This window comes from Alosa pseudoharengus, unplaced genomic scaffold (genome assembly GCF_046254945.1).
Source record: "Alosa pseudoharengus isolate Yale_2024_CS ecotype anadromous, Long Island Sound unplaced genomic scaffold, YU_APseudo_1.1 YU_APseudo_1.1_scf_10, whole genome shotgun sequence".
NCBI lineage: Eukaryota > Metazoa > Chordata > Actinopteri > Clupeiformes > Clupeidae > Alosa > Alosa pseudoharengus.
The window spans coordinates 23,393,675-23,416,857 of record NW_027468565.1 but is presented as its reverse complement, the minus strand read 5'-3'; the positions used below and the strand labels follow the sequence as shown (position 1 = coordinate 23,416,857).

Genomic DNA, 23,183 nt, shown 5'->3' with positions numbered 1-23,183 from the left:
TTGTAAGTCGAGGCAGTGTGTAAGCAGGTTGGGAATACAAATGCTCAAGCTCCTAATCATTTCTGCAGTGTTTGTCAGAGCACATGTTCGAGTCCTGGCTGGGAAACAGAGTGTGAGTGTTGCTACTTCAGGAGGGGCACAAAGGTCGGAGTGGTTCCCATGAATATGTATGCAGAAGGAGCAACTCCCTCTAGAGGGACAGGCCTTCTCCACACGGCTGTCTGTGTATTGTCTCTCTAGGCTCGACTGATTCATGTCGATTGCTTCTCTTCCAGAAGCTCAGCAGGTTGCCACGCAGGGGAAAGAACCCCCTTATCTATTAAGCATGTGCTGAGAAAGTACACGCCCCCAAAAGTGTCTATGCTGCTGACAAAAACAGCCAGTCCAGTTTTGATTGTAATAAACTACAGGAGGTCAGCTCTCCTGACCTTATCAATCCATTATATCAACTCCATATAGTTGGAAGAGTGAAATTTCATCTGGCCGTACTCTGCCGCTAAAGGATTAACCCAGCTTATTATTGAACTAGAACAGGTAACATTTAGATCTCTGCAGTTGGATCCCCAAGCACTGTGCAAATCAGTGTGAACCTAGTTGTATAGTTTTATATTATTACAAGAAAACATAATATAAAACTGGACCACAAAGTGTGAGGTAGAAAATATAATGTCATAAAAATGATGTCAGTTTTCACGGTGCTGATGTGTGTGGTATCTAAAGTATATAATCTTATGAATTGTACTTCATGCAGTGATGACGGTGGACGAGTGAGGCTCCATATAAATACCTCAGAGCTCTGGTAGAACTGCACTGAGTGACAGTGCTGAGTCACTGAGGAGTTTAGGGCCCGTGGTCAACTGTGAAGAAGTGGAGAAAATGCACACACACCCCCACCCACACATATACAAGTGCGCACACACACGCACACACACACACACACACACACACACACACACACACACACCCCCACACACACTTACACCTTCACACGGTGTGGGCAGGCCACACCACACATATCCGGCTACTAACACCTAGCCTCTTTGTACTTGCATACTGAGTCAGTCCTATAGATTCCCTGCCATGTGCATTTACAATTCCCACTGGGCTTTCACAGCTGTCATCCCACAGACATCAGTCGTCCACAAGGCATCCGCTGACCCTGTGAAGTCGCCGGCCACCTCTCCCTACATCGTGTTGCTCCATTTCAGGAGCTCCCAATATCTGGCCGGGACAGAGCCATGGCTTCAAAGCCTCCTTGATATTATCAGGTGACCTCTGAACTGCAGTGCGACAGCGGCCCCATGGCGGGGAAAGTGATGGGCTGCGGACCAACAGCGCTTGCCCTTTCACACATCCTGTATCGATCCACAGCGGACTGGAGACATTGCTATTCTCAGCACTGGCAGCTGAAAACCATCTGTCGTCCCGCACCGCTAGCATCGCAGCTCCAACATCAATTCTGACAGGATAGGACACGGCTCTCCTGATTGGCCAGAGCTTGTGTGTGTAAGTGTATGAGTATGTGAGTGTGCGTGAGTGTGTGTGTGTGTGAGAGAAAGAGAGAGAGAGAGAAAGAGAGGCAATATCAATTTATGAAGTGACACAGACGTGGCTCTCCTAGGTGGGTATTTGTCTGTCTGTCTGTGTGTGTGTGCATTTGTCTGTGTCAGTCTGTTACTATATCAGTTTTGAGAGTCAGGGGACCAGCATGTGCGTGTGTGGATGTGAGTCTGTTTGTGTACAGAAATGGGAGAGAAAACAGGCCATCAGGTGATCAGCAGAGTCAAACCGCCTGCACTGCACTCTCCATCAGCACCCTGCACCTCTAGCCAGAGTAGACGTGCTGCTCTTCACTGTTACTCCCACACCAAGCCAGCACCAACCCCCTCCCAGGGCACAACCTTCCACACCCCACACCTCCACCCCCACCATGAAATCTGCCGATCCGGCACATTAGTCCAGCTCAGATGTGTGTGTGCGGCTGAATGACAGGCATGGCGGTGGACAGAGGGGAATGGGGCTGCAGCCAAACAATGTGCCACTGGGCCAAAGCCCAGCTCAGAGAGAGCTCAGGACTGCTCTCCACCACCTCCCTGCCTGCCTCCATCCCTCCCTCTCTCCCTCCCTCCCTCCTTCGCTCCCTCCCTCCCTCCTTCCTGCCCTTCAGATGTCTGCCCGGAGTGGAGGACACAAAAGCAGCTCTGCCCAGTCCCACCAGCCCCTCTGTCTTGCTGCAGCTGTGACAGGGGCTCCCAGAAGACCACCCCTACCCCACTCTCTCTCACGTCCCCCTTACCTCCACACACACACACACACACACACACACACACAAAGACTCTCACATGCACACGCTCACACACATACACAAACACACACACACACAGATCTCACAAAGCCCGACACGCCACCACCACACACACTGACACACACACACGCGCACACACAACACACACACACACACACACACGTGTCCCTCTCCCTCTCCACCCCTCCCGTCCAACGACTTCCCTCCAAATTGGGCGTGATTAATGAGTGCTCAGTGCGGCGGGCAGCCTTAATTAAATAACACTGCTTAATTAGGGGCTGATTTATGCTCATGATGGTGCCACAAGATGACGGGACAGCGCTGGGAGAGGCGAGGCCCACTCGAGTAGGCTTCCCAGTTCTAACAGCCCCCCCCCCCCCATATGACTGTTGTATTATCATACAAATGGCAACGATATGTCATTTGCTAATAAGTACATGTTTGTCCCTGTGTGTTTACAGTGTGTGTGTGTGTGGGAGAGTAATAGGTCTACACAGTATATGATTAACTGTTGTTTTTCAACATTTGAGAGCATGTGAATGGCCAATGGGCAAAGTGTGTGTGTATGTGTGTGTATGTGTGTGTGTGTGTGTGTATGTGCGTGTGTGTGTGTGTGTGTGTGTGTGTGTGTGTGTGTGTGTGTGTGTGTGTGTGTGTGTGTGTGTGTGCGTCTGTGATACACCACAGTGGGTTTGCCTCGTAACCTTTAGTTGGTGGCTTGCTAATCTCTGCCAATCTCACACTCGTTGTTTCTGCTGTGGTCTGGAAATGTTCCAATGCCACAAATTGGGCTCGATGCGTAGCTAATGAGCATTGATCCCAATTATATTGACAAATGTTTGGATCAGCTATAAGCCCAAATCATGAACACTTGGATCAGATTGTGGTGTTGCAAGCCAGCCAACAGATGAAAGATACAGCTCAGTATAAAACCGTAGAGGGAGATGAGGTATAACACACTTCATATGGGCCCATGCAACCCAGGAACCAATCACAATCGCTTATCCGGCATAGAGTGGCATTATATTATGACAGATAGAGTAGTGCATTTAACACAACCAATGGCTGCGCTGATGGCGACAGGGTTAAACAGATATGGACGTGTATTTTCTTTGAAATTGAGTAAACAACTGCATTTAAAATCTTTGTTTAATCTTTAAGAAAGATTTGATTGCTGCACTTCTGTAACGAGTGGTAAGAGTGTAATGCACCAATTTAAGTTTAATTTCACTGCTGGTTACGCCCCTGGAAGCCGCAAGTAAATTAAACCTTTCCAGACCCACTCTATCTCAATTGAGATTTGAGATAGAGTGGGTCTGGTGTTAAGCAGGCTAACATAGTGTCGTTTTAGCTAGGCTAATTAGCCTGTGGCTCATCCAGACTGCTCCTGTCCTGGTCTACCTCAGGCTCCTCACGCAGGCAGTCCTCAAGCATTTTCTCCACAGCCTCCTAAAGCCTAGGTGGCGGCTGTGTCGCGGTCAGAGGGAAAAATCACTACAGTGAACCTGCCAGATACTCTATTTTCTCACAAATTTGTCTGGGTGAATAGTCGGGCAACGGGCGCGACGCTGAGTGAGGTCGGCCGTGGGTCGTGAATAAAGCGGGCAGTCAACTGAAAGGTCAGAGAAAATAAAAGAATATCAATGAGACGCAGCAGCGACAGATGGGAGAGTGGAGAGAGTCTGAGCAGAGAGGCAGCAGGTGAGAGACACCCCCTACACACACACACACACACACACACACACACACACACACACACACACACATACACACATACACACATACACACACACATACACATACACACACACACAGGAAGTAGAAAGTGGTAACAGGAGGGGGGAAAGGGGAGATCACAGGAGCGCACAGGAGAGACAGGAGTTATGGGAGCACATAGAAGCAACTGATGCAAACAGCTCTTAAAGCAACTGTAGACTGTCCCATTGCATTGATTAAATGCTTTTATATGAGAGACGTCTAGGTACATTCATTGAAATTCATATTGATCTCGATTGTAATTATTTTATTTTGTGGATATTAAAAAGCAATTATCTCCTGACACTTCTGAAGGATTCATCTCATTCTAAGTTATTGAAAAACAATAGTTTATAGCTTTCCAATATAAACACTGGTAACATTAAGAGTTGACTCAGGGACTAATATTACATTCTGTGCTTTATAGAAGCACACATGTAGTGGTTCAGACTCACTATGAAACAATTCACTAAAAACTCCTGTGAAATGAATACAAAGCATGCGCCTTCAAAGTGCTTACAGTTTCTCTTTCTCTCTGAATAGGGGGGCATCTCCATGGCTACGTGTAATGATCATAACCACTACGCCTTCATTTTAAAATCCTACAACTCAAGCACTGTTTCATCATGTAATTAAGCAAGATAAATCATTACCTACTCAACTGAATACAATTAGTCAGTAACATACAGCACTGAAAGACAAAACGTCTCTCTGAAATGAAACACAGCTACGAGGGACAATTGTCTTTTTCTTGACGATAGAGCCAGCTATGATCTTAAGGGTTGAGAGGGGGAGAGGCGAAACCTGGGCACAGATCAAAAGCTTTTTCCTGCAATAAAAGAGGTAAAATAATTCCCTCTCCTCTCCCTCCAGCCTCTCTCTCTCTCACACACACACACACACAGACACACACACACACCCTTCATGTCATTCTCTCCACTCTCTTATTCATTCTCTCTCTTCCTCTTTGTCTTCCATCTCATTCCTCCATTCCCTCCCCTGCTACCTCTTTGACTTTCCTCCTCGCTCCTCCACCCCACCCCACCCCACCCCACCCCACGCAGTCTCTCCGCCCTGCTGTGGGTGCAGCGTGAGCTGCGGTGAGTCCCGTGGCAGGCAGCCCCGCGCAGGAGCTCGGCTTGTGGGGCGTGTGCCGACAGACAGCACGCAGGCCTCTCACAGGTCTGCTGTCAACACAGATGTAAACACTAATTGTTTGTGGCAGAGCTGAGCTGAGCTGAGTCCTCACTGAAGTGCTGATAGGATGGATGGTGTGTGTGTGCGTGTGTGTGTGTGTGTGTGTGTGTGTGTGTGTGTGTGTGTGTGTGTGTGTGTGTGTGTGAATGAGTGAGTGAGAGATAGATTGAGAGAGAGAGAGTTAGTGAGATGAGTCAGGAGAGAGCAAAAGAGAGAGAGAGAGAGAGAGAGAGAGACAGAGAGAGACAGAGAGAGAGAGATTGTGTGTATGCACGCAAGAGAGAGCAAGACAGGAAGCAAGAGGAATTGTTTAAACAAACCAATCACAAGACTAGGAAAAGCATTAGCTATAAGACTAGCCCCTGAACTGAGTGGAGCACTGGATCCACTCACAGCTTTGAGGAGAGTTGCCAGCATATCACTGTACCACAGCGCCACCTATGGGCCCTACGCAAAGAGCAGGGGAACTAGAAATAAGCCTCAGCAGTGGAATGAGCTTCAGCTCTCGTACCACCTCAAACTTGCTCATCATTGCAGCAACAAGAAACAAGCATGAGGCAAAAAGATATAATACTTTGGGTAATTTCCATCCTAAAAACAAAACTATTAACTATATAACAATCAATCACATAAACAAACAATCAATATGGATGACATCAAAAACACATCAAATTAAAGATCTTTAAAGTATCTTAACCAACAATGGAAGCAATGTAAAGTACAAAATGGACTCTGGAATTCCAAACTATCAAAACAGCTGACCAGCAGACAACAACTTAGCAAACTCTACTCGAGGATGACAGACGACCTACTGAGAACAGATATGAGAGCACCCAACTGCACGAGGCCGGCCCCACGCCCCCTCCTGAGCCGGAAGCCCCCTTTCTCTCCTGCCGGTGCCCAGCCATGCGTTACCTGTTCCTAAGCCAGCCACCAAGGGCAGATGTGATGGATGCCACTGTCAGGACTCAGGCCGGCGTGAGGGATGGGCCGATCACGCAACCATATCCCTCCCATCTCTACGTAATCTCCCCACACATCCACCCCTGTGGTAATGGACGTATTTTATAGTGGCTTTATGCGCAGGAGACATAGGTGAAATGAGACAGATCTCGTAATATATGGCAGAAGGCTGCTGTCAGCTTCTACAGAGGCCATATTTGTTTTTTGTGTCTTTTTTTTCTCCCTGCTCAGCGTTATATTGATAGCTGTTAAAGAAAAAAGAAAAACAGTTGAGGATCTTCTTCATTGAAGCGCTGTCAGTGGCTTCAATGATGCTACGTTTCCTAGTAACCGAAAGCAACCTTGATGGAATGTGTTGTATTCATCACAGCTAGCCAATCGCTTTCCATTTGCGTGTGAGAAATGATGAGTCTCTGTGTCATCTGAATTGTAGGACCAATGTCACAAGTGGCTGAGGGCACTCCTTTTTGTATCTTTGTTCACTGAAATGCGAAGAGGTTGTTATGTGCTGTTTGGAAGCAATAGGCATGTCCCTCAACCTCACCCTCCTGAAGAGAAACCATGGGCCACATTCAGAGAGATAAGCAATGGTGAATTTCACTACAGACAAAGGAGGCAGGTTTGACCTCGGAGCAACCACACCACAGAGATAACAGCAGCCAGACAGCTCTCTCACGGGGACACAGGTTCGAATCCGACCTGCGGTCATTTCCTGATCCCAACCAATCTCTCTCTCCCACTTACTTCCTGTCTCACTCTCCACTGTCCTGTCCAAATAAAGGCAAAAAGCCCAAAAGATATACTTAAAAAAAAAGAATAGAGAGCGGTTCAAACCCGTGACAGCTCGAGCTGAGCCTTACCCCATGCCGCCCGTCATCAGCAAGAGCAGGTTGTAGATGTGGGAGAAGATAAAGAGGAAGAGGATGGTGCTGAAGAACATGGTCATCCAGGAGCCATGGTCCTCCCGGAACATCTTCAGACGCAGGTATCGACCTGCGGGGGAAAGAGGAGAGAGCCATTAGAAACCCTTAAAACCCAGTTGTCGTTCACATAGTTCACATATCGATACCTCAGTGGGGATCGGAGATGCGAATGGGCCCAGATGAAAGGCTGTGTAAGCATCCTTGTCAATAAAAGCCCTACGGAGAGATTTACTGTTGCGTTCACCACATGATGATCAGGAGAAGCTGCTGAGCTTTGAAAGAGGAGGGGTTGCTTTGGCATCTGCAACTGGGCAGCGTCTAGACACTTAAACCGCCAGGGGGCTTTCAAACTGCTCAAATATACGAGTTCCAGAAAGCAACTCAAATTTATCTATCCACAGAAAAAGCATTTTGATCTTTCCAGCTATGCCCTGTATAAATGTATGATTGAATGAGCAAACAACTGAGATGGGATGGGAGGGAGTAATGATTTTGTTTTGTTTAACATTCATGACATTCACGACTGAACCGCTTAACTCCTGTGCAACATTGACCAATTACCAGTTGGTGCCATTCATGTTAAGCAGTCTGTTGCCTGTGAATTTCAGTCTTGGCGGGCATTCTCTTTGCGAGCAATCAGGTCAGAACGGCGTTCTTGCGTTTTATGAAGTTTCACATTATTAGAAGGATTGCTTTGACATTCATGACCTGTGTGTGCTTCTCTCTGTGTCTCTGCTTTTGAATCAAATTACTGGGAGATATCGCAGTAATAGAGCATGAGATTGATTCAGATATTCAGGCGCCTGCCCTGAATGCATAATTGTGTCCTTCCCACTCTCCTGTGATGCGGCAAAATTGTGAGGATTGAATGCTAAGTAATCCCTTCCTTGCAAACGTTCTGATAATGTCTATTAGTCCGCCATAATGTGCCATTAGTGATATGCCAACTCAGATTATATTATTATACAGTGGTATTATTCTCTGTAGAAAACTCAAACACCCATTTCATGCATGGGTACAGTTTCATTTAGTCTGCATTCTGTTGAGCAGCAGGTAGGCATTTGTGAGACTTTATCAGGTGAAGACAGCAACCGGTACAGAGACACCAAAGCATTCCAGTCCCAGGCTACTTCAGTATCAGTACCTGATTGTTAATCCAAAGAATGTCAATTGAAACATGAATGAAAATAAAAGCAAAATGAAGCAAACACAGTAATAGCATGTTATAAAAAAAGTCATATGAGGCTCATAGTTGTTTTCACATCATTTGTTACACAATGGTATTACAGAGAGAATGGACTGCCTGATAAACACACAGATGCACCCTGCCGACGGAGAGGGGCCTGTTCTTTCAGTGCTGGTCATTTAGGCTGTCCATCTGTCACTCGGAAAGCAAAGGAAACACATCAGATGCCGCACCGTGATGAAATTCCAATAGCCATTGTGTCCGAGGGACTTTTTTAGAGGGGAAAACCAATTTTGAAAAGGCCAAAATGACTTTGTGTCTGACCATGCATCTGTCAACCATTAAGAATGCCCTGGAGACAACCTTATGCTTTTAAATATCTCTCTGTTTGAAAAGCACCAATTTGCATTCTCCAAAAAAAAAAAAAAAAAGCACTTTTGAATTTTGATTAGTCCTGCTCGTCTTGCCTCCTGTTGCATCCACTCAAGTTTTAAACAAGCTTAGTCTCATAAGTTCTTTCCCCTCATTGCACAATATTCCATACTTGACATGAAGTGGGTCCTCTGACATTCACCTATTATGAGCACTTAGGAACTGAGATGCACACACCATTCATAAAAAGGCGACTCTCGCTTCCCCGTTCTGGCCACGAGTGGTGCGGTTGGCGCTTGAGTTATGGCCCCCTGGTGCCACGCCTCGTCCCGGCACGGATGCATCATGCCAGCCGGCGGGCAGCTGACGGGGGCCACAATTGGCCAATTTATTTTCCTATTAAGGGCCCTGGCCAGAGACATCTGTGAGATGGCCTCACACGCTGCTCTGCACACACAGTCATACTCACCTTGTTTGCCCACCATAAAGCAGCAGCAGGACACTTCAGGATTCATGAAGAATGTTTTAAGTCCCAGAGGAGCTGGTTTACAACCTTATTAAATAGTTTTTCCCCACCACTTATAAATGTTTTGAACAATGCAATATGTTCAGTTGACAGGGCAGTCATTTACACCTGCTTTCATTTTTTTTGTCAGGTGGCAGATATACTGTCCCCTGTATACAACCACGGAGAGGCCTAGGCCTACTGTACAGTATGCATCTCTGATCTTTTATCAGGTTTACAGTGGTCCTAGACTGGATGACACTGACATACTTACACTAGGCTGCATGTCAACCCTATTCGTCTTAAACATCGGAATATTATTTTTTTTTATTCTGCATATATATGAGGCCATATGAGGGACAGATAAATCCAAAGTAGCCTATGCACAGCGTTATCTGGATCGGACTCAGAGCACCCAACTAAAGACAAGTAGCTTGCAATGTTTCAGACCAAAACCCCTTTGCTGCTTCAAGTATGAGACACTGAAGCATAAAAGACTTGGAACAAAACCAGTACAGAAAAATAGACCACATCCATTAAAATAACACTGATTTTGAGAGCAGACACTGCATGAAGCGCGAAAGGCCTAACGCAGCTCCACCGCCGTTAGCACCGCTGTGCTACTCGGTGCGCTGAGCCAGTCTGTCCCAGCAGAGAGCAGGTGGATCCGCACAGTGGCGAGAGAGGGATTACTCCGTCACATATGAGCTCCTCGCCGCTCCTCCGACACCTCCTATCATTAGCATTCTGGTGCTTTGTGCGCTACGCCGACGTTAGCTAGACCTGCACTGCCAAGCCAGCTAAATCACCCAGCATTAGCATTGTGCATGAGCGTACATACAACACTGCTAAGCTAAGCTGTGGGAGTACCGTGCTTATCATTCAAGCACCGCCACAGGATATAGACCCCGGCTGTCATCCTAGGTACATGCTTCCCCCCTCGTTAAAGCATGCTGTGCTAATGCTGACTTAAATCTGGCCCTCCCTCTGAGGTTCTCAGTGTAAAAGAGCAGGCCTAATGCAGACAGGACTCCATCATGGATGCACCATATCTTATCGATTGTGCGGCTTTGAAGGTTTATCTTGGCATGATCAGATAAACCTTTTGAGTGAAGTCTGTGATTTACATAGGCCTACACTCCGTCAGTTTGATGAGTTGGCATGGCATGACACGTCTCCTTGTTACACTTCTGCTTCTACGGTGATCATGACCACTTAACCTGTCATCCATTACTAAGGACTTTTAAGGTGGATGTAGCTTCCTTCAGATGGAAAATGTTACTGCACTGGATGAAGGTGTCGGCAGAGGTAGAGAAGCCTTTGTGTCGTTCGGAGGTCCATCTCGCTGGCGTAATTGGATCGATTTGCATGGCTGAACTTAATTGCCTTGAGTGGCGAGGTTGGGGCCGGGGTTGTAATATGGGAGCAGCCACGGCGTCGAAAGTATCAGCAGATCTGAGGCTCGATTCAGTCAGCCACTGCACAACACAGGGGCCACACACACACACACACACACACAGAGCCAGCCAGCAAATAAAACAGAACAAGGTGGCCTCCTTCCAGTGCCGGAGACCAGGGCCCTAACCTAACTAAAGCAACATTATTCAGCCCTCTGCCTCCAGTCAGCCGCACTGCACCCAACAGAATAAACAATGCAGGTCAGGCCAGGGAGAGGAATAACGATGGGGAGAGATGAGGTGTAGAGAGATGTGTGTGTCTGTGTGTGTGTGAGATATACACTACACATCTCTCTCTCCCTCTCTCTGTTTCTCTTACTCTGTGTCTAACATGTGCATACAACTGCAGGGCACAACATCCATTATTCAGTGGTAATGGGGGTAAGAGTGTGTCTTAATGTTTTATCTGCAAATGTAAGCACTGTGTGCAAACAAAGCATGGCAAAGAATCACAAAAGAGCCAAAGCCTGTGCTTATGTGCCAGGGATGCTAGGTGATGTGCCTGGGAAGCTTTGAAATTGAATTCAGACATGGGAAAGTGTCTCCATCTAGTGGTGAATAATAGGGCATAACAAGTCAAGCTGAGCCCTGCTGACTACAGAATTAGCTACTGCATGCTCAAAACCTGATGATCATATGATCAATAATTGTGATGCATCGGCTAAACTCCATAAGGCTGTCAACATTGCTCTCAGTGCTAATCCATAACTGAATATGCATTTACCTAGAAACTAAATCTGTCAACACACAGAAGATCAATAACTCTATGATCACACACATTATTAGGAGATTGCAAATTGGTATTTTTAAAAGCATAAGGTTGTCTCCAGGGTACTCTAAATGGCTACCAGATGCATGTGGGCAGTTGTGGCCTACTGGTTAGGGCTTCGGGCTTGTAACCGAAAGGGTTGCCGGTTCGATCCCCGACCAGTAGGAACGGCTTAAGTGCCCTTGAGCAAGGCACCTAACCCCTCACTGCTCCCCGAGTGCCGCTGTAGCAGGCAGCTCACTGCGCCGGGATTAGTGTGTGCTTCACCTCACTGTGTGTTCACTAATTCACGGATGGGATAAATGCAGAGACCAAATTCCATACTTGGGCGAGAAACCTGATTTACATTTACACAGAAGATCAATAACACTTTGATCACACACATTATTAGGAGATTGCAAATCCAGGGTACTCTAAATGGCTGACAGCTGCATGGTCAGACTCAAAGTCCTTTTGGCATAAGCAGGTCAACACATATACAAGACGTCACAGTCACAGACGTCACAGTCATAGATAGCTTGTGTGGGGACGCCCCTGCATTGACAGATGAAACCCAGTGCAGACAAACAAGAGAGGGAGCTCACAACTGCACCATCATGTTTTCTCTGCTCTTCAACGCCTCCCTCCACAAGAAAGGTAAGTGCCTCGGCCATCCACACAAACCCACACACACCTAGCATCCAATGGCAGAACCTTGGGCTAAAAATTGTAGGGGGTTGGGACCACTTTACATGTTCTAGAACAGTTAATATTTATGATTTATGGGGGTTGTATTGACTGGTTTTGATTATTGGTGGGGTAACAACCCCCCTATCCCCCCCATAACTGAAGTGCTTGCTAGCATTACACATACACTCAGATGATACGAAGAGATACAAATGCAAACTAATTTAGACTAAAGTAAAAAAGAGCTAAGACAATACGATCTGATGTAAAAATGCGTTTGACAACCATTTTGGTGGGTTTAGGATTTAAACATTTTTGCCTCTTTAATGTTACTTTCTGTTGTGTTTTCTATTATAAGAACCAACTTTTCCCAAATTGTTTAAGGCAGATTGAAGGTAGAGAAAACTCATTAACGTTACTTATTTCTGGTCTTTACTCAACATTATCAACAAGAAAATTAGCATTGATCTGTTGATACTGTTGGCATTTTTAAACCCAAAACCTTGTTTGTGAACAAGACCCTGAGGACTCAGGGCAATGAGACCTATTTAGATAAAGCATTAAGCACTCGGAGAAGCAGACATAGGCAGCACCATCATGCTAGTCCAGTAAACAGAAACTGCAAGCTGTGATTGAATTTACACAAAGACCACCACAATTGAAAAAGCTGTATCAACAACTGAACCCTTGAATCAATATTAAGAGTTTGCAAATCAGTCAGTTGCTTCCTGGAGACACTCGTGATATTGGATGAATGAAAAGGTTTTCAAAAACAAGCCATAAATCCACAGTCCTTTCTGGCCTTATCAAACAAGGAAACAATGACCAATGATGTCAATGAAGTCAATCAAATCTTTTGAAAACAAAATGCGCACTAACTCTTTGGAAGTGTCCATCCAGGAAACAATAATTTGAATAGATTTAATACTCAATATGTACCACTGTTCTGAATGTCACTAAAATATCAAGGACATTCCCTACAGATAGATAAGAGTCATTATATTACATCCACAAGGGAAATTGACGCAGATATGACATACAGTCTCACATACTGTACATACATACCCATAATATAGGTAGCGGTACATAGACACTTTAAAAATAAGCCTTCTGAAAGCTTGCTTGTCTATCTATAACGGCTCTGTTGCTCTTTCTCCTGCTCCAGAAGGGGAACCCTTCTTGGAGTTTCTAAACGACTCCTATCCCTTCTGCAGCCAGTTCATGAGTGGTCAGTGGTACTGCTACATCCTGCTGGTGCTCTTCTCTTTTGCGCTGCCCGTGGGCATCGTGGGCAACATCGCCGCCCTGATGGCCTTCAGCTGCTTCCGCAAGACGGCCACGCCGGGCACGGTGTTCCTGCTGAACCTGGCGCTGTGCGACACGGCCTGGCTGCTCATCCTGCCGTTCAACATCTACTTCACGCTGCAGCGGCCCTACCTGCGCGGCATCCACACCTTCTGCCAGCTCAAGAAGATGTCCTTCAACGTCAACATCTACGGCAGCATCTTCTTCCTGACGCTGGTCAGCTTCGACCGCTACGTGGGCACGGTGCACCCCATCCGCTCGCTGGGCTGGTGGGACGTGGGCCGGGCGCGGCTCTTATCCGGCACGACCTGGGCGCTGCTGCTGCTGGGCTCCATCCCGGACCTGTTCGTCACGTTTGGCGTGAGGCGGCCCGGCAACGTCACCGTCTGCATGGACCACATCCAGGGCCCGTTCGAGTATGTCAAGACCATCTCGCTGGTGCGCACGCTCGTGGGCTTCGTGCTGCCCTTCGGCGCCATGCTAGGCTTCTACACGGAAACCGTGCGGGCCATCTGGGGGCTGCCCGGTCGGCGGCGGCCGCAGCAGCGGGGAGGAGATCCAAAGCGCGGGCGCTCGGTCACGGGCAAGCCGCTGCTGCTCATCACGGCGGCACTGCTGGTGTTCATGGTGTCCTTCGTGCCGTACCACATCATGATCGTGGCGCTGGTGTTCCTGCGCGTGCGAGGCCTGGTGACCTCGGCCAACACCGGCGTGCTGTATGCCGCCTACGAGTTCCTGGAGGCCATGTGCAGCGTCAGTAGCTGTCTGGACCCTGTGCTCTATATCCTCGCCAGCGAGCGCTTCCAGAAGAGGCTGCAGAGGCTCGGGCGCGGGAGATCGGCGAGAGGAGGGGAAGAACAAGGTGGAGGAGGACGAGGACCCCCCATTGGGCTCTGCAGCCGAGCCAGCAGGAGGGTGGGGGTTGAGGGATGATGACCTCAAAGTGGAGACGATTGAAAATGAACTCTTGAGAATACCTCAAATCACATAAATACAATGCAAAAGAATTATATGAATGAATATAATGCAAATGAAATATCCTCTTGCCAAAAAATATATATTATATATAAAAAGCACCTGCAAGCTTATAAGAATGTCTTGTATGCTGATGCAAGCTGTGATAATCGTTTCCCTTCTTTATATGCAGACACCTCCATACATCATATTTAAATCACATTTTTATACTGTGCATTGAGTATTATTCTTTGGAGATCAGGATGGGCCTTACCATGTTAAGGGGAATAGCACATGTATTCACTACAGCATTCAGCATGATTAAACACACTAGAAATCATGTTTCCTGTAACCTTACATAAAATATTACATAAAATGTGACTCACTGCTCTTATTAAATGTAGAACGTATTAAATGTAGAGTGATCTGTTTTGAAAATGTTATGGTTATGGTTATGGGATTTGGCAGACACTTTTGTCCAAAGCGACATACAAATAACAATACAATAGTTAAATTTAACAGTAAACAATTTAGAAATGAAATGTATTCATAAACGCACTCTGAAAAAAAACCAAACTCAAACATGCTATGTTTTCCTAACATGACAGGTGAATACATTTGACCAAAGCAGCCTTGCACATACGAGGTGGTCATAAACATATGGCTGCAGTAAAGCTTAGCATGCAACATAAGGCGAGTAGTGCGTCCATCTTTCCCCTAAGGGCCCAGAGAGGATGGGGCAGATCCGGCTGGGCTGGCTGGGCTGGCTGGGCTGCCCCCCCCCCCCCACCAACCATCGACAACCACCACCCCCCGCCCCCGCAGCCTGTGAGTGGGGACAGGCCTGCAGAGTGCTACCAACCCTGGGCTGCGTGACCTGCTGTTTTCATCCACCTCTGACTGGCCAGCAAACGTGGGGTCGAGAGGGGTGCCACAGTGAGCCGGAGCTGCAGTGATAAATCAGGCAGTGGAGGTGTCGCTGTCGCCGCGGGCTCCTCCGGGAGACAGGGGTATTTACAGCCCGCGCCGTGGGGACGCATCAGGGGGAGGCGAGGGTGAGAACAGCCACACAGTCGCGGCCTCTGCCTGCCCGCTGACGCTCGCTCACCCAGCTATTTATGACCCCGATAAGGACAAAAGCACAGAGCTGCGGCTATCAGTCATCACCCCCTCAAATAAAAACAGCTAAAAAGGCCATTTCCTTTTAGGCGGGTCAATATATGAAAAAAGACACCTAACCTCAAAAAAATTGATACATATCATTTCAACTGATTATGATACCTTTAGATGTACTTAATAACATAATAAAAATCTAGTAAAATCTGACCCCAGTAAAGGGGTCATTTTCAAGATGGCGTCCAAGATGGCCACCAGAAGCTAATTTTGGCTATATCTGACGCATTATTCAGCCTAGGAAAGTGTTTTTCATGTTTAATCAGATTTAGCGGTCACTGAATCATATATGTCACACTAAAGTATCAGTTCATCATTTTCAAAGATTTATAATTTTCAAGATGGCGTCCAAGATGGCCACCAGAAGCTAATTTTGGCTATATCTGACGCATTATTCAGCCTAGGAAAGTGTTTTTCGTGTTTAATCAGATTTAGAGGTCACTGATTCATATATGTCAGACTAAAGTATTAGTTCATCATTTTCAAAGACTTGTCATTTTCAAGATGGCACCAAAGATGGCCACCAGAAGCTAATTTTGGCTATATCTGAAGCAGATATATCTGTGTTTAATCAGATTTAGAGGTCACTAAATCATATATGTCACACAATCCTTCATTAAATCATGCCACCCTTAAAAGATGGTTGTGGCATAACAAGAGGTCATGAATTAATTATAATCTATTGAATTGTAATTAGTCCCTCTTTTTCCACAACTTTCCAACCATGCTGCCAATTCAGTCTACTTCAAGCATAGAGAACGATAGACATTTCATTCTACTTTTTTTTCACGATTTTCTGTCAGTTCAGTCACATGCATAGGACAGACTATTAGGGCCACACATGAAGAAAACAAATATTTTTGCCATGATGAGAAGCCAAACCCAACATGTCGTTTAAAGTCGACATGTCAACATTAAACACAACAATTGAGAATAAAGTTGAAATATCATGTCAACTTTAATCTCTAGGATCTTTGGTTTCAGCTAAAGACAGCATTCCAGAAGAGGAGATTTTGTCTTTCAGTCATGTGCCAATGCCTTCACTACTCCCAATCAGACAGCAAAGGTGATTGGTGAATTAAGATGCCAAGTGATAGCTGTACTTTTTGGTGGGAAGTCCACAGACTCTCTTACAACATTACGGCACAACACCCTGAATAGCATGACAGGTGAATACATTTGACCAAAGCTGCCTTGCACATACGAGGTGCTCATAAACATATGGCTGAAGTAAAGCTTAGCATGCAACATAAGGCGAGTAGTGCGTCCATCTTTCCCCTAAGGGCCCAGAGAGGATGGGGCAGATCCGGCTGGGCTGGCTGGGCTGGCTGGCTGGCTGGGCTGGCTGGCTGGCTGGCTGGCTGGCTTTTGTATCAATTTTTTTGACGTTGAACCCTATATTGCCTATTTCCTCACACATTAGTTTGCTTTTCTCTTGTTTGCCTTTCTGTAAGGCCTACACAAAAACATAAAGCTTTAACTGAACTCGAGTGGGACTCTCATTCGATAACATCTCCTCATCCATTCCATTGGTACTTGAACAGGAAAAAAAGAGACAGTTCCTGGCAGAATGCATGTAATCAATCACCATCATGGAACAGCGCTACTGCCAACAGCTTGTAGTGACAAAGGCTGGGGAAGGCAGTCATTTGAATCACACCTCATCCAGTAGAAAAAAGACTGGGCACACAGTGAGACTGAAACAGCTCTGCAGTGCAGAGTCTTGAATACTAACTGCCTCATTACTTTCTAGTAAAGTGACAGATATGTGACCCAGAAGACATGCAACCAGATAACTATGCTATTTCTGCTTTGCTACTCGACATATTCACCGCACTGCTCTTTCTAATACTTCCCATTTGGAGCCATGAATGCAATGTTTTTATCCATCAAGTTTGCTTGTTAACAAGCTTAGCTTGTCAACCATTTTGCTAATGCTCCAAACAGTTGAACGTACCTAGTAAGCCTATTGGTTCCTATTGGCTGATAAAAACAAAGACAAAAACTAGTTTAAATGTAACTTCAGTGATCACATAGTTAAGGATTTTTTTAAATATAATTTGAAGTGATTATTTTGTCTTTATAAAAAAATCTCTGAGACTCCCGGAGTACCACTACAGTGCCAGTTTGAGAACCACTGCATTAGACTATGACTGACTATGTTCATCTGTGTGACCAATAGACTTTATATGCAACACTGAGAGTGTTGTATCTGTCATTATCTATAAGGGACTACAGAAGGTTGAAAATGGAAAACGTTGGGCAGTCAGTAAAACTTGAACCCAGTATCAATTAAGCATTATATGATATGATAAGCTTTATACATGCAATTAATTCTGACATTAATCTATATAATTATTTATAAACCGATATGACTGCACTCATAGAACATAATGACGCCGTAGTATGAGCCCTTCACAACTTACTATTATGACAATTTGGAGTCACATTATAATAATAATAATAATAATAATAATAATAATAATAATAATAATAATAACATAACATTATGGATTAATGTAGTGCATTTGGTGAATAAACAGCATTTAACATAAGGCAATGATATAATCAATGTCATTATCAAAAGGTAAACCAAGCTTTATTATGCATTCTGGTAGTTAAAGCTGTGAAGGCTTATAAATAACATTGTAACGCTTAACGAGTGCATGTGTGCATGAAAAGTTACATAAATGTATGCCACAATCTAGATGTATCTGATCAGAAAGACCAATGAAAAGCCATGCAAGCACATATGCGCATATAATCTGACTCACTCACACACACAAGCACACACACAAGCACACACACACACACACACACACACACAAAGTGATGAGACTAAAGCTCTGACAGTGAGCAGGGCCACTAGACACACAATCGCTCTCACAGAAGGATGCTGACCCCTAGACGCACGGCAGCCTTCTGTCCCTTTCCCGGCCCAATGTAAGTGCATGTGACAGAACCCAGATGGCGGCCCCAAGGCTAGAACCAAAGGACAACTGGCTGACAGGGAGGAACGTGCTTGAAGAATGGCACTGAGGTGGCCTGATGGATCCCTGACAGACCTCATCGGTACCCTTCCTTTTCAATTTGTCCCAATAAAAGAGGACACCACAGAAATGGTCAAAAGTAGTAGCAAGGAAGTTGTCTCCAATGCCCAAGTGCTCAGGTGTGTCTAAGCTTTGCTGCTGCTCAGGGAAGTGGGAGTACACACAAAGCCGCTGGATTAACTCACAGCATCTTCATATGCAAGACCATCACCCATCCTAGTGCTGATACTGTGCTTTTTATTTATTTATTTATTTATATATTTTTAGCTTAAAGGTAACATGGTGAGAAACTGATTTCATATTCCAGTCAAATCTGTTCTCCAGTTGAGTCGATTATGTAAGGCACAAGCTAGATATTCCCATGGGAAAATTTTACCACATATTTTTAAGCCATGAAAAATTAACATGTCCACTGTGCACTCACTGTGAAGCCCATGAGGACCTGTGCAATTATGGAGCATCTCTGGCTATGCTCTATGAATAACGCTACAGTGGGATGAACAGTTACCTCAACTGAAGCGGCCTTATGAAAACTATATAAAAAGCCATTAAACCGCAACCAATAGAGACAAAAGTAAGCAAATCATTGCAACTTCTGCAACACACTACTTCATTACCTGGTCACCAGCTTGACCTATTTTGAATGTTGAATGACATACTGTATATTGTATTCACATATACAGTAGTAAAGGCATAAGCATCTGATGAGTGCTTGCAACAAACTTGATCTTTTTATATCTGGAACAGCAACAGTCTGAAATAGGAGGCAATTGTTGGCAGCTCTGTGTGTTGGACAACAACAAAGAGTCAACTCAAGTTAGCCAGCTGTTCCACAGACATTGGCATACCACACCTCCAACTCCTCCTCGAAGGCACTAGCCCAGGCGTCCTTGGGAAGACGTGGTCATCCAGGCCACAGGATATACGGCTGCAAGACAGCCACCCCCTGATAAGCCCATCAATAGGGGCAAACATCATGGCCCAGGGTGACGGCGGGCAAACAGAGCATAGGTTCACCACACAGCCCCGGGCTGGTCTTAACCCACATCGACTGTCAGTCTGCATCTCTCAGCTTGTGTGCACATGGCCACGTTTGTTTTCTTGAAGAAATCCATGCCGTTAGGTCATTCAGCCATGACCATGGGACCAATCTCTCACACTGTGGCTGATACAGTTCTCACTGACATGACAAAACACAATAAGCTAAGGACTGATAGTAGCTAAGGACTGATAGACCACTGCCACTGCAATATCTCTAATAACACTTTGATAAAATACTGACAATCAATACACGTTCCTCTAAAATAATATAGGCGTACTAATAGTATTTGGTGTAATTATTTTTCACAATGACAAAACTGCTGCATAGGCAAGCAAAACGGGCAAATTCCAGGGCATGCAAGGCATTTGTCACAAAGACAAATTATGTACAAAAATCTCCTGTAGTTTACAGTAAGCAAGTGAGCAGGGAAAGCAAGGGGACAATGCCAGAGGGGAGGAATAGTGTAATTCACCGTAAAAATTAGTGGTTGTGAGTGTTGGAATTTTCTAGGTCATCATAAATGATGCAGGCAATGTGTCAGGCAGCCAAACAACAAACTGGCAAAATTATTTGCAATTTCATATCCAGTTCAGCATCTATGCAAATCTAACCTAATCTTGTTTTTGTGAGGCTAAACATTCTGGTACTTAAATAGACCCTCAAGAAGGGTTACGAACGGCACATAATTTCAAATGATATGAAACAGAAGAGCTTTAAACTGCCAACCCATACCTATGGTATAGTAGCTCAGCTGGTGGAGGAAGGTCTTAACATCACTAAGACCTGGGAGCCAGGGAGCACACATACTAATGAAACACGTTTGCCTGACCAGTAGAGTTGCACCGAGTAAAGTTGCACCGATACAGTATATCGGCCCAACATCGGTATCGGCCGATATCGGCCTTGTTGACAGATATTGGCTATCGCCAAATTAATATGATATTTACCGATGGCAGTGGCTGATGTTTATCTATTATTTTGCGTCAGGTCTGCACTAGTTAAATGTTGTGTTACATACGGACTGGGGCAATCAGAGATGGTGCTATAAAGGCCTGAAAGACTTGAAAATGGTTCAGTTATTTTCTTAAAGGAGAAGTTCTATCTGACCTAAAGTGTATTGAAACATGATACCGAGTGTGAACTTTTGTCTCATAGCTCATCTCGGCTTGTCCCCTGCACTCCAAAATCTGGCGCTAGATAGCCGATGCTACCAACAGGTTTTCAAAGGGGGTGCCTCGGGCATCGGCCTAGCCATGCAAATAAATCACTGTTTTACACCATTTACGAGGCTCAACGTAGCTCCACACTTCATTGGTAGACTTCCGAGGGCCCCGACATTTAAAACGAGACATTGAGAACTTTGAAAAAGCACTGGTAGTTTATTTACAAGACGATTTATACAGACAGAACCTTCAGGAAGTTTACCGTTCGGTCCCATCTTGAATTTAGTCATGATAAGTTGAGCGACGAGTACGAATATCAACAGGTATGATAAGGGATCAGATTCCAAAAATAATTCTGTGGAAATGCATGGATTCCAGTTGTTGCTATGATTAACAACAGGAATAAAGTAAACAAAGAAATTAACAAATATCGGTATCAGCATCTGTTATCGGCCAAATTGTTATTTTAAACATTGGTATCGGTATTGGCCCAGAATTTCACAATCGGCACATCCCTACTAACCAGCAGGGCCTTCTGTAACGCGCCATCTTTGATAAGGAATCCACTGAATAGACAATTGTATTTCATAAAATTCAATAATTGTGACATGAGATACTGCAAAATGATGATCATTTGGTAAGCGTTGGGTCAGCAAACTACTAACATGTTTGCTGTGTGGAGGTATCCCTCCAGATTATTTGTTTTATAATCGAAACGTTACATAAAGGACAACTTCTCAGCAGTTAAGAGGAGACAGCAGCTGTGCTTGACTAAAGGCAGCAGTCCACGGTGGGCCTGGGTTTCTGTTAATGATGCATTATGGATGACATTTCCCTGCATGCTCAGAGTAGGCTCTCCTGCACTCTCCCTAAGTCCTGTTTTAGGATTACGTAAGAGCATTGCTAAATGATAGTTTGAAAGTCCACTCCCTCCATCTCTTTCTCTCATTCTCTCTGTATCTCTATTTATCTATTTCTACCAAGCCCTTAAATGCCATCTGTTCCCCCCGCTCTCAGTACCAAAAACACACTGGCATCAAAGTGGCATGTATTAGCATCACCTGGCTACACTGGGAGCGCTCTCCTCCTCTCTGTCCTCCTTTGGTGCTGCTGATGGACTCTCACTCCAGTGCACTAATCTAGCCCTTCTACACAATAATTGAATTTCCCTTAGGGATCAATAAAGTATCTATCTATCTATCTATCTATCTATCTATGACACAACCATAACCACCTTAAAACATCTAACTCCAAATGTAGAATGCAAAAATGTGAAAATATTTACAAATGTTTATACTGAAAATGTTTCTAAATGTGTATATATGGAAATGTTTATAAATGTAGATCCAATTTATTGCCACTGAACGGCTTGAAATAAATAGCAGCAAAATATGAATCATTTTCTGATTTCGTTCAACAGACTATACTGCATGCTAAACAGATGACAACCACTAGCATAAACAAAGATGCTAATTGTGTATGCCCCCTGGTAGGATTTCTTGTGTTGGCTACACACACATGTTGGCTAAATACAAACATTTTTCTACACAAACATAAATGCTTAAAAGCAGTACATTTTTGTCAGGATTATTTAGAGTGGACTTGGAGTTAATAAGAGTGGCTAAACTAAACTCTAAAACAAGCCGACATTAGAATACATCACATGTACCATTATTATAGAATGGTGTGAGTGTGTTGTCTTCAAGATCCACTGCCACATGGAAAGATCATGACTCTGTTCTAAAATTATGAAAGGCCTGCTGATGATGAGAGTAGGCTCCACCCTACTGTCATGGGCTCCTCAGAGAAAACTCTGGAAAGGTCGCACACACATACCATGACCTGCCTAATTATAGATAACTTCTCGAAATGCATATGCAAGCCAACAATAACTCATTGCTACTAAAACCACAGAGGGTCTTGGGGTGTTTATACAGCCGCAGTGGTGGTAGTTAATATTAGCTGAAACAAGATGCAGGTAGAAATATCTCAAGCAGAAGACATGTTTATACAACATTTCTTCAAAAATAATGTTAATGAATATACTGTATGCCTATGTGCCCTGTACTAAGCTAACCGTAATAGACTATATTATGTAGGATAATATTATCTGCAAATAAGGTATTTAAGATGGTTATCTTTTCTTATCTGCATGCTTGTCTGCATATTTTTTGTGGAGCAGGAACACTGTGCACCCCCTGCCAGTGCTGGAACAAACGATTCTGAGAATAAAAATCTAGTTATTAAATTGCCATTATTATAATATTACCTATATGGTGACAAAATATCCTCACCTGTATCCTCACATGTATAATTCTGAAATATCATGAATATTTTGCCCATATCACCCCTCTGTGAGGAGAAAATGGATTAGGGACACAGATTAGAGAAAATGGAC

At 44.8% G+C, this 23,183-nt stretch overlaps 2 protein-coding genes across 5 annotated transcripts in view; one reads left to right on the top strand and one right to left on the bottom strand.

The window, feature by feature from the left end:
• tmem117 (transmembrane protein 117) overlaps positions 1 to 23,183 on the bottom strand; it is a 47,516-nt gene that overhangs the window by 18,176 nt on the left and 6,157 nt on the right. For all 4 annotated transcript variants that reach the window (XM_076267883.1, XM_076267862.1, XM_076267876.1 and 1 more), the window contains exon 3: positions 7,081 to 7,213. In XM_076267883.1, the coding sequence (XP_076123998.1) occupies positions 7,081 to 7,213 (133 nt within the window). The remainder of the gene's footprint in view (positions 1 to 7,080; positions 7,214 to 23,183) is intronic.
• LOC143109592 (P2Y purinoceptor 1-like) lies at positions 12,029 to 14,336 on the top strand. Its single transcript, XM_076272370.1, has 2 exons — positions 12,029 to 12,068; positions 13,216 to 14,336. Exons 1-2 carry the CDS (start codon positions 12,029 to 12,031, stop codon positions 14,334 to 14,336), a joined length of 1,161 nt encoding a protein of 386 aa, XP_076128485.1.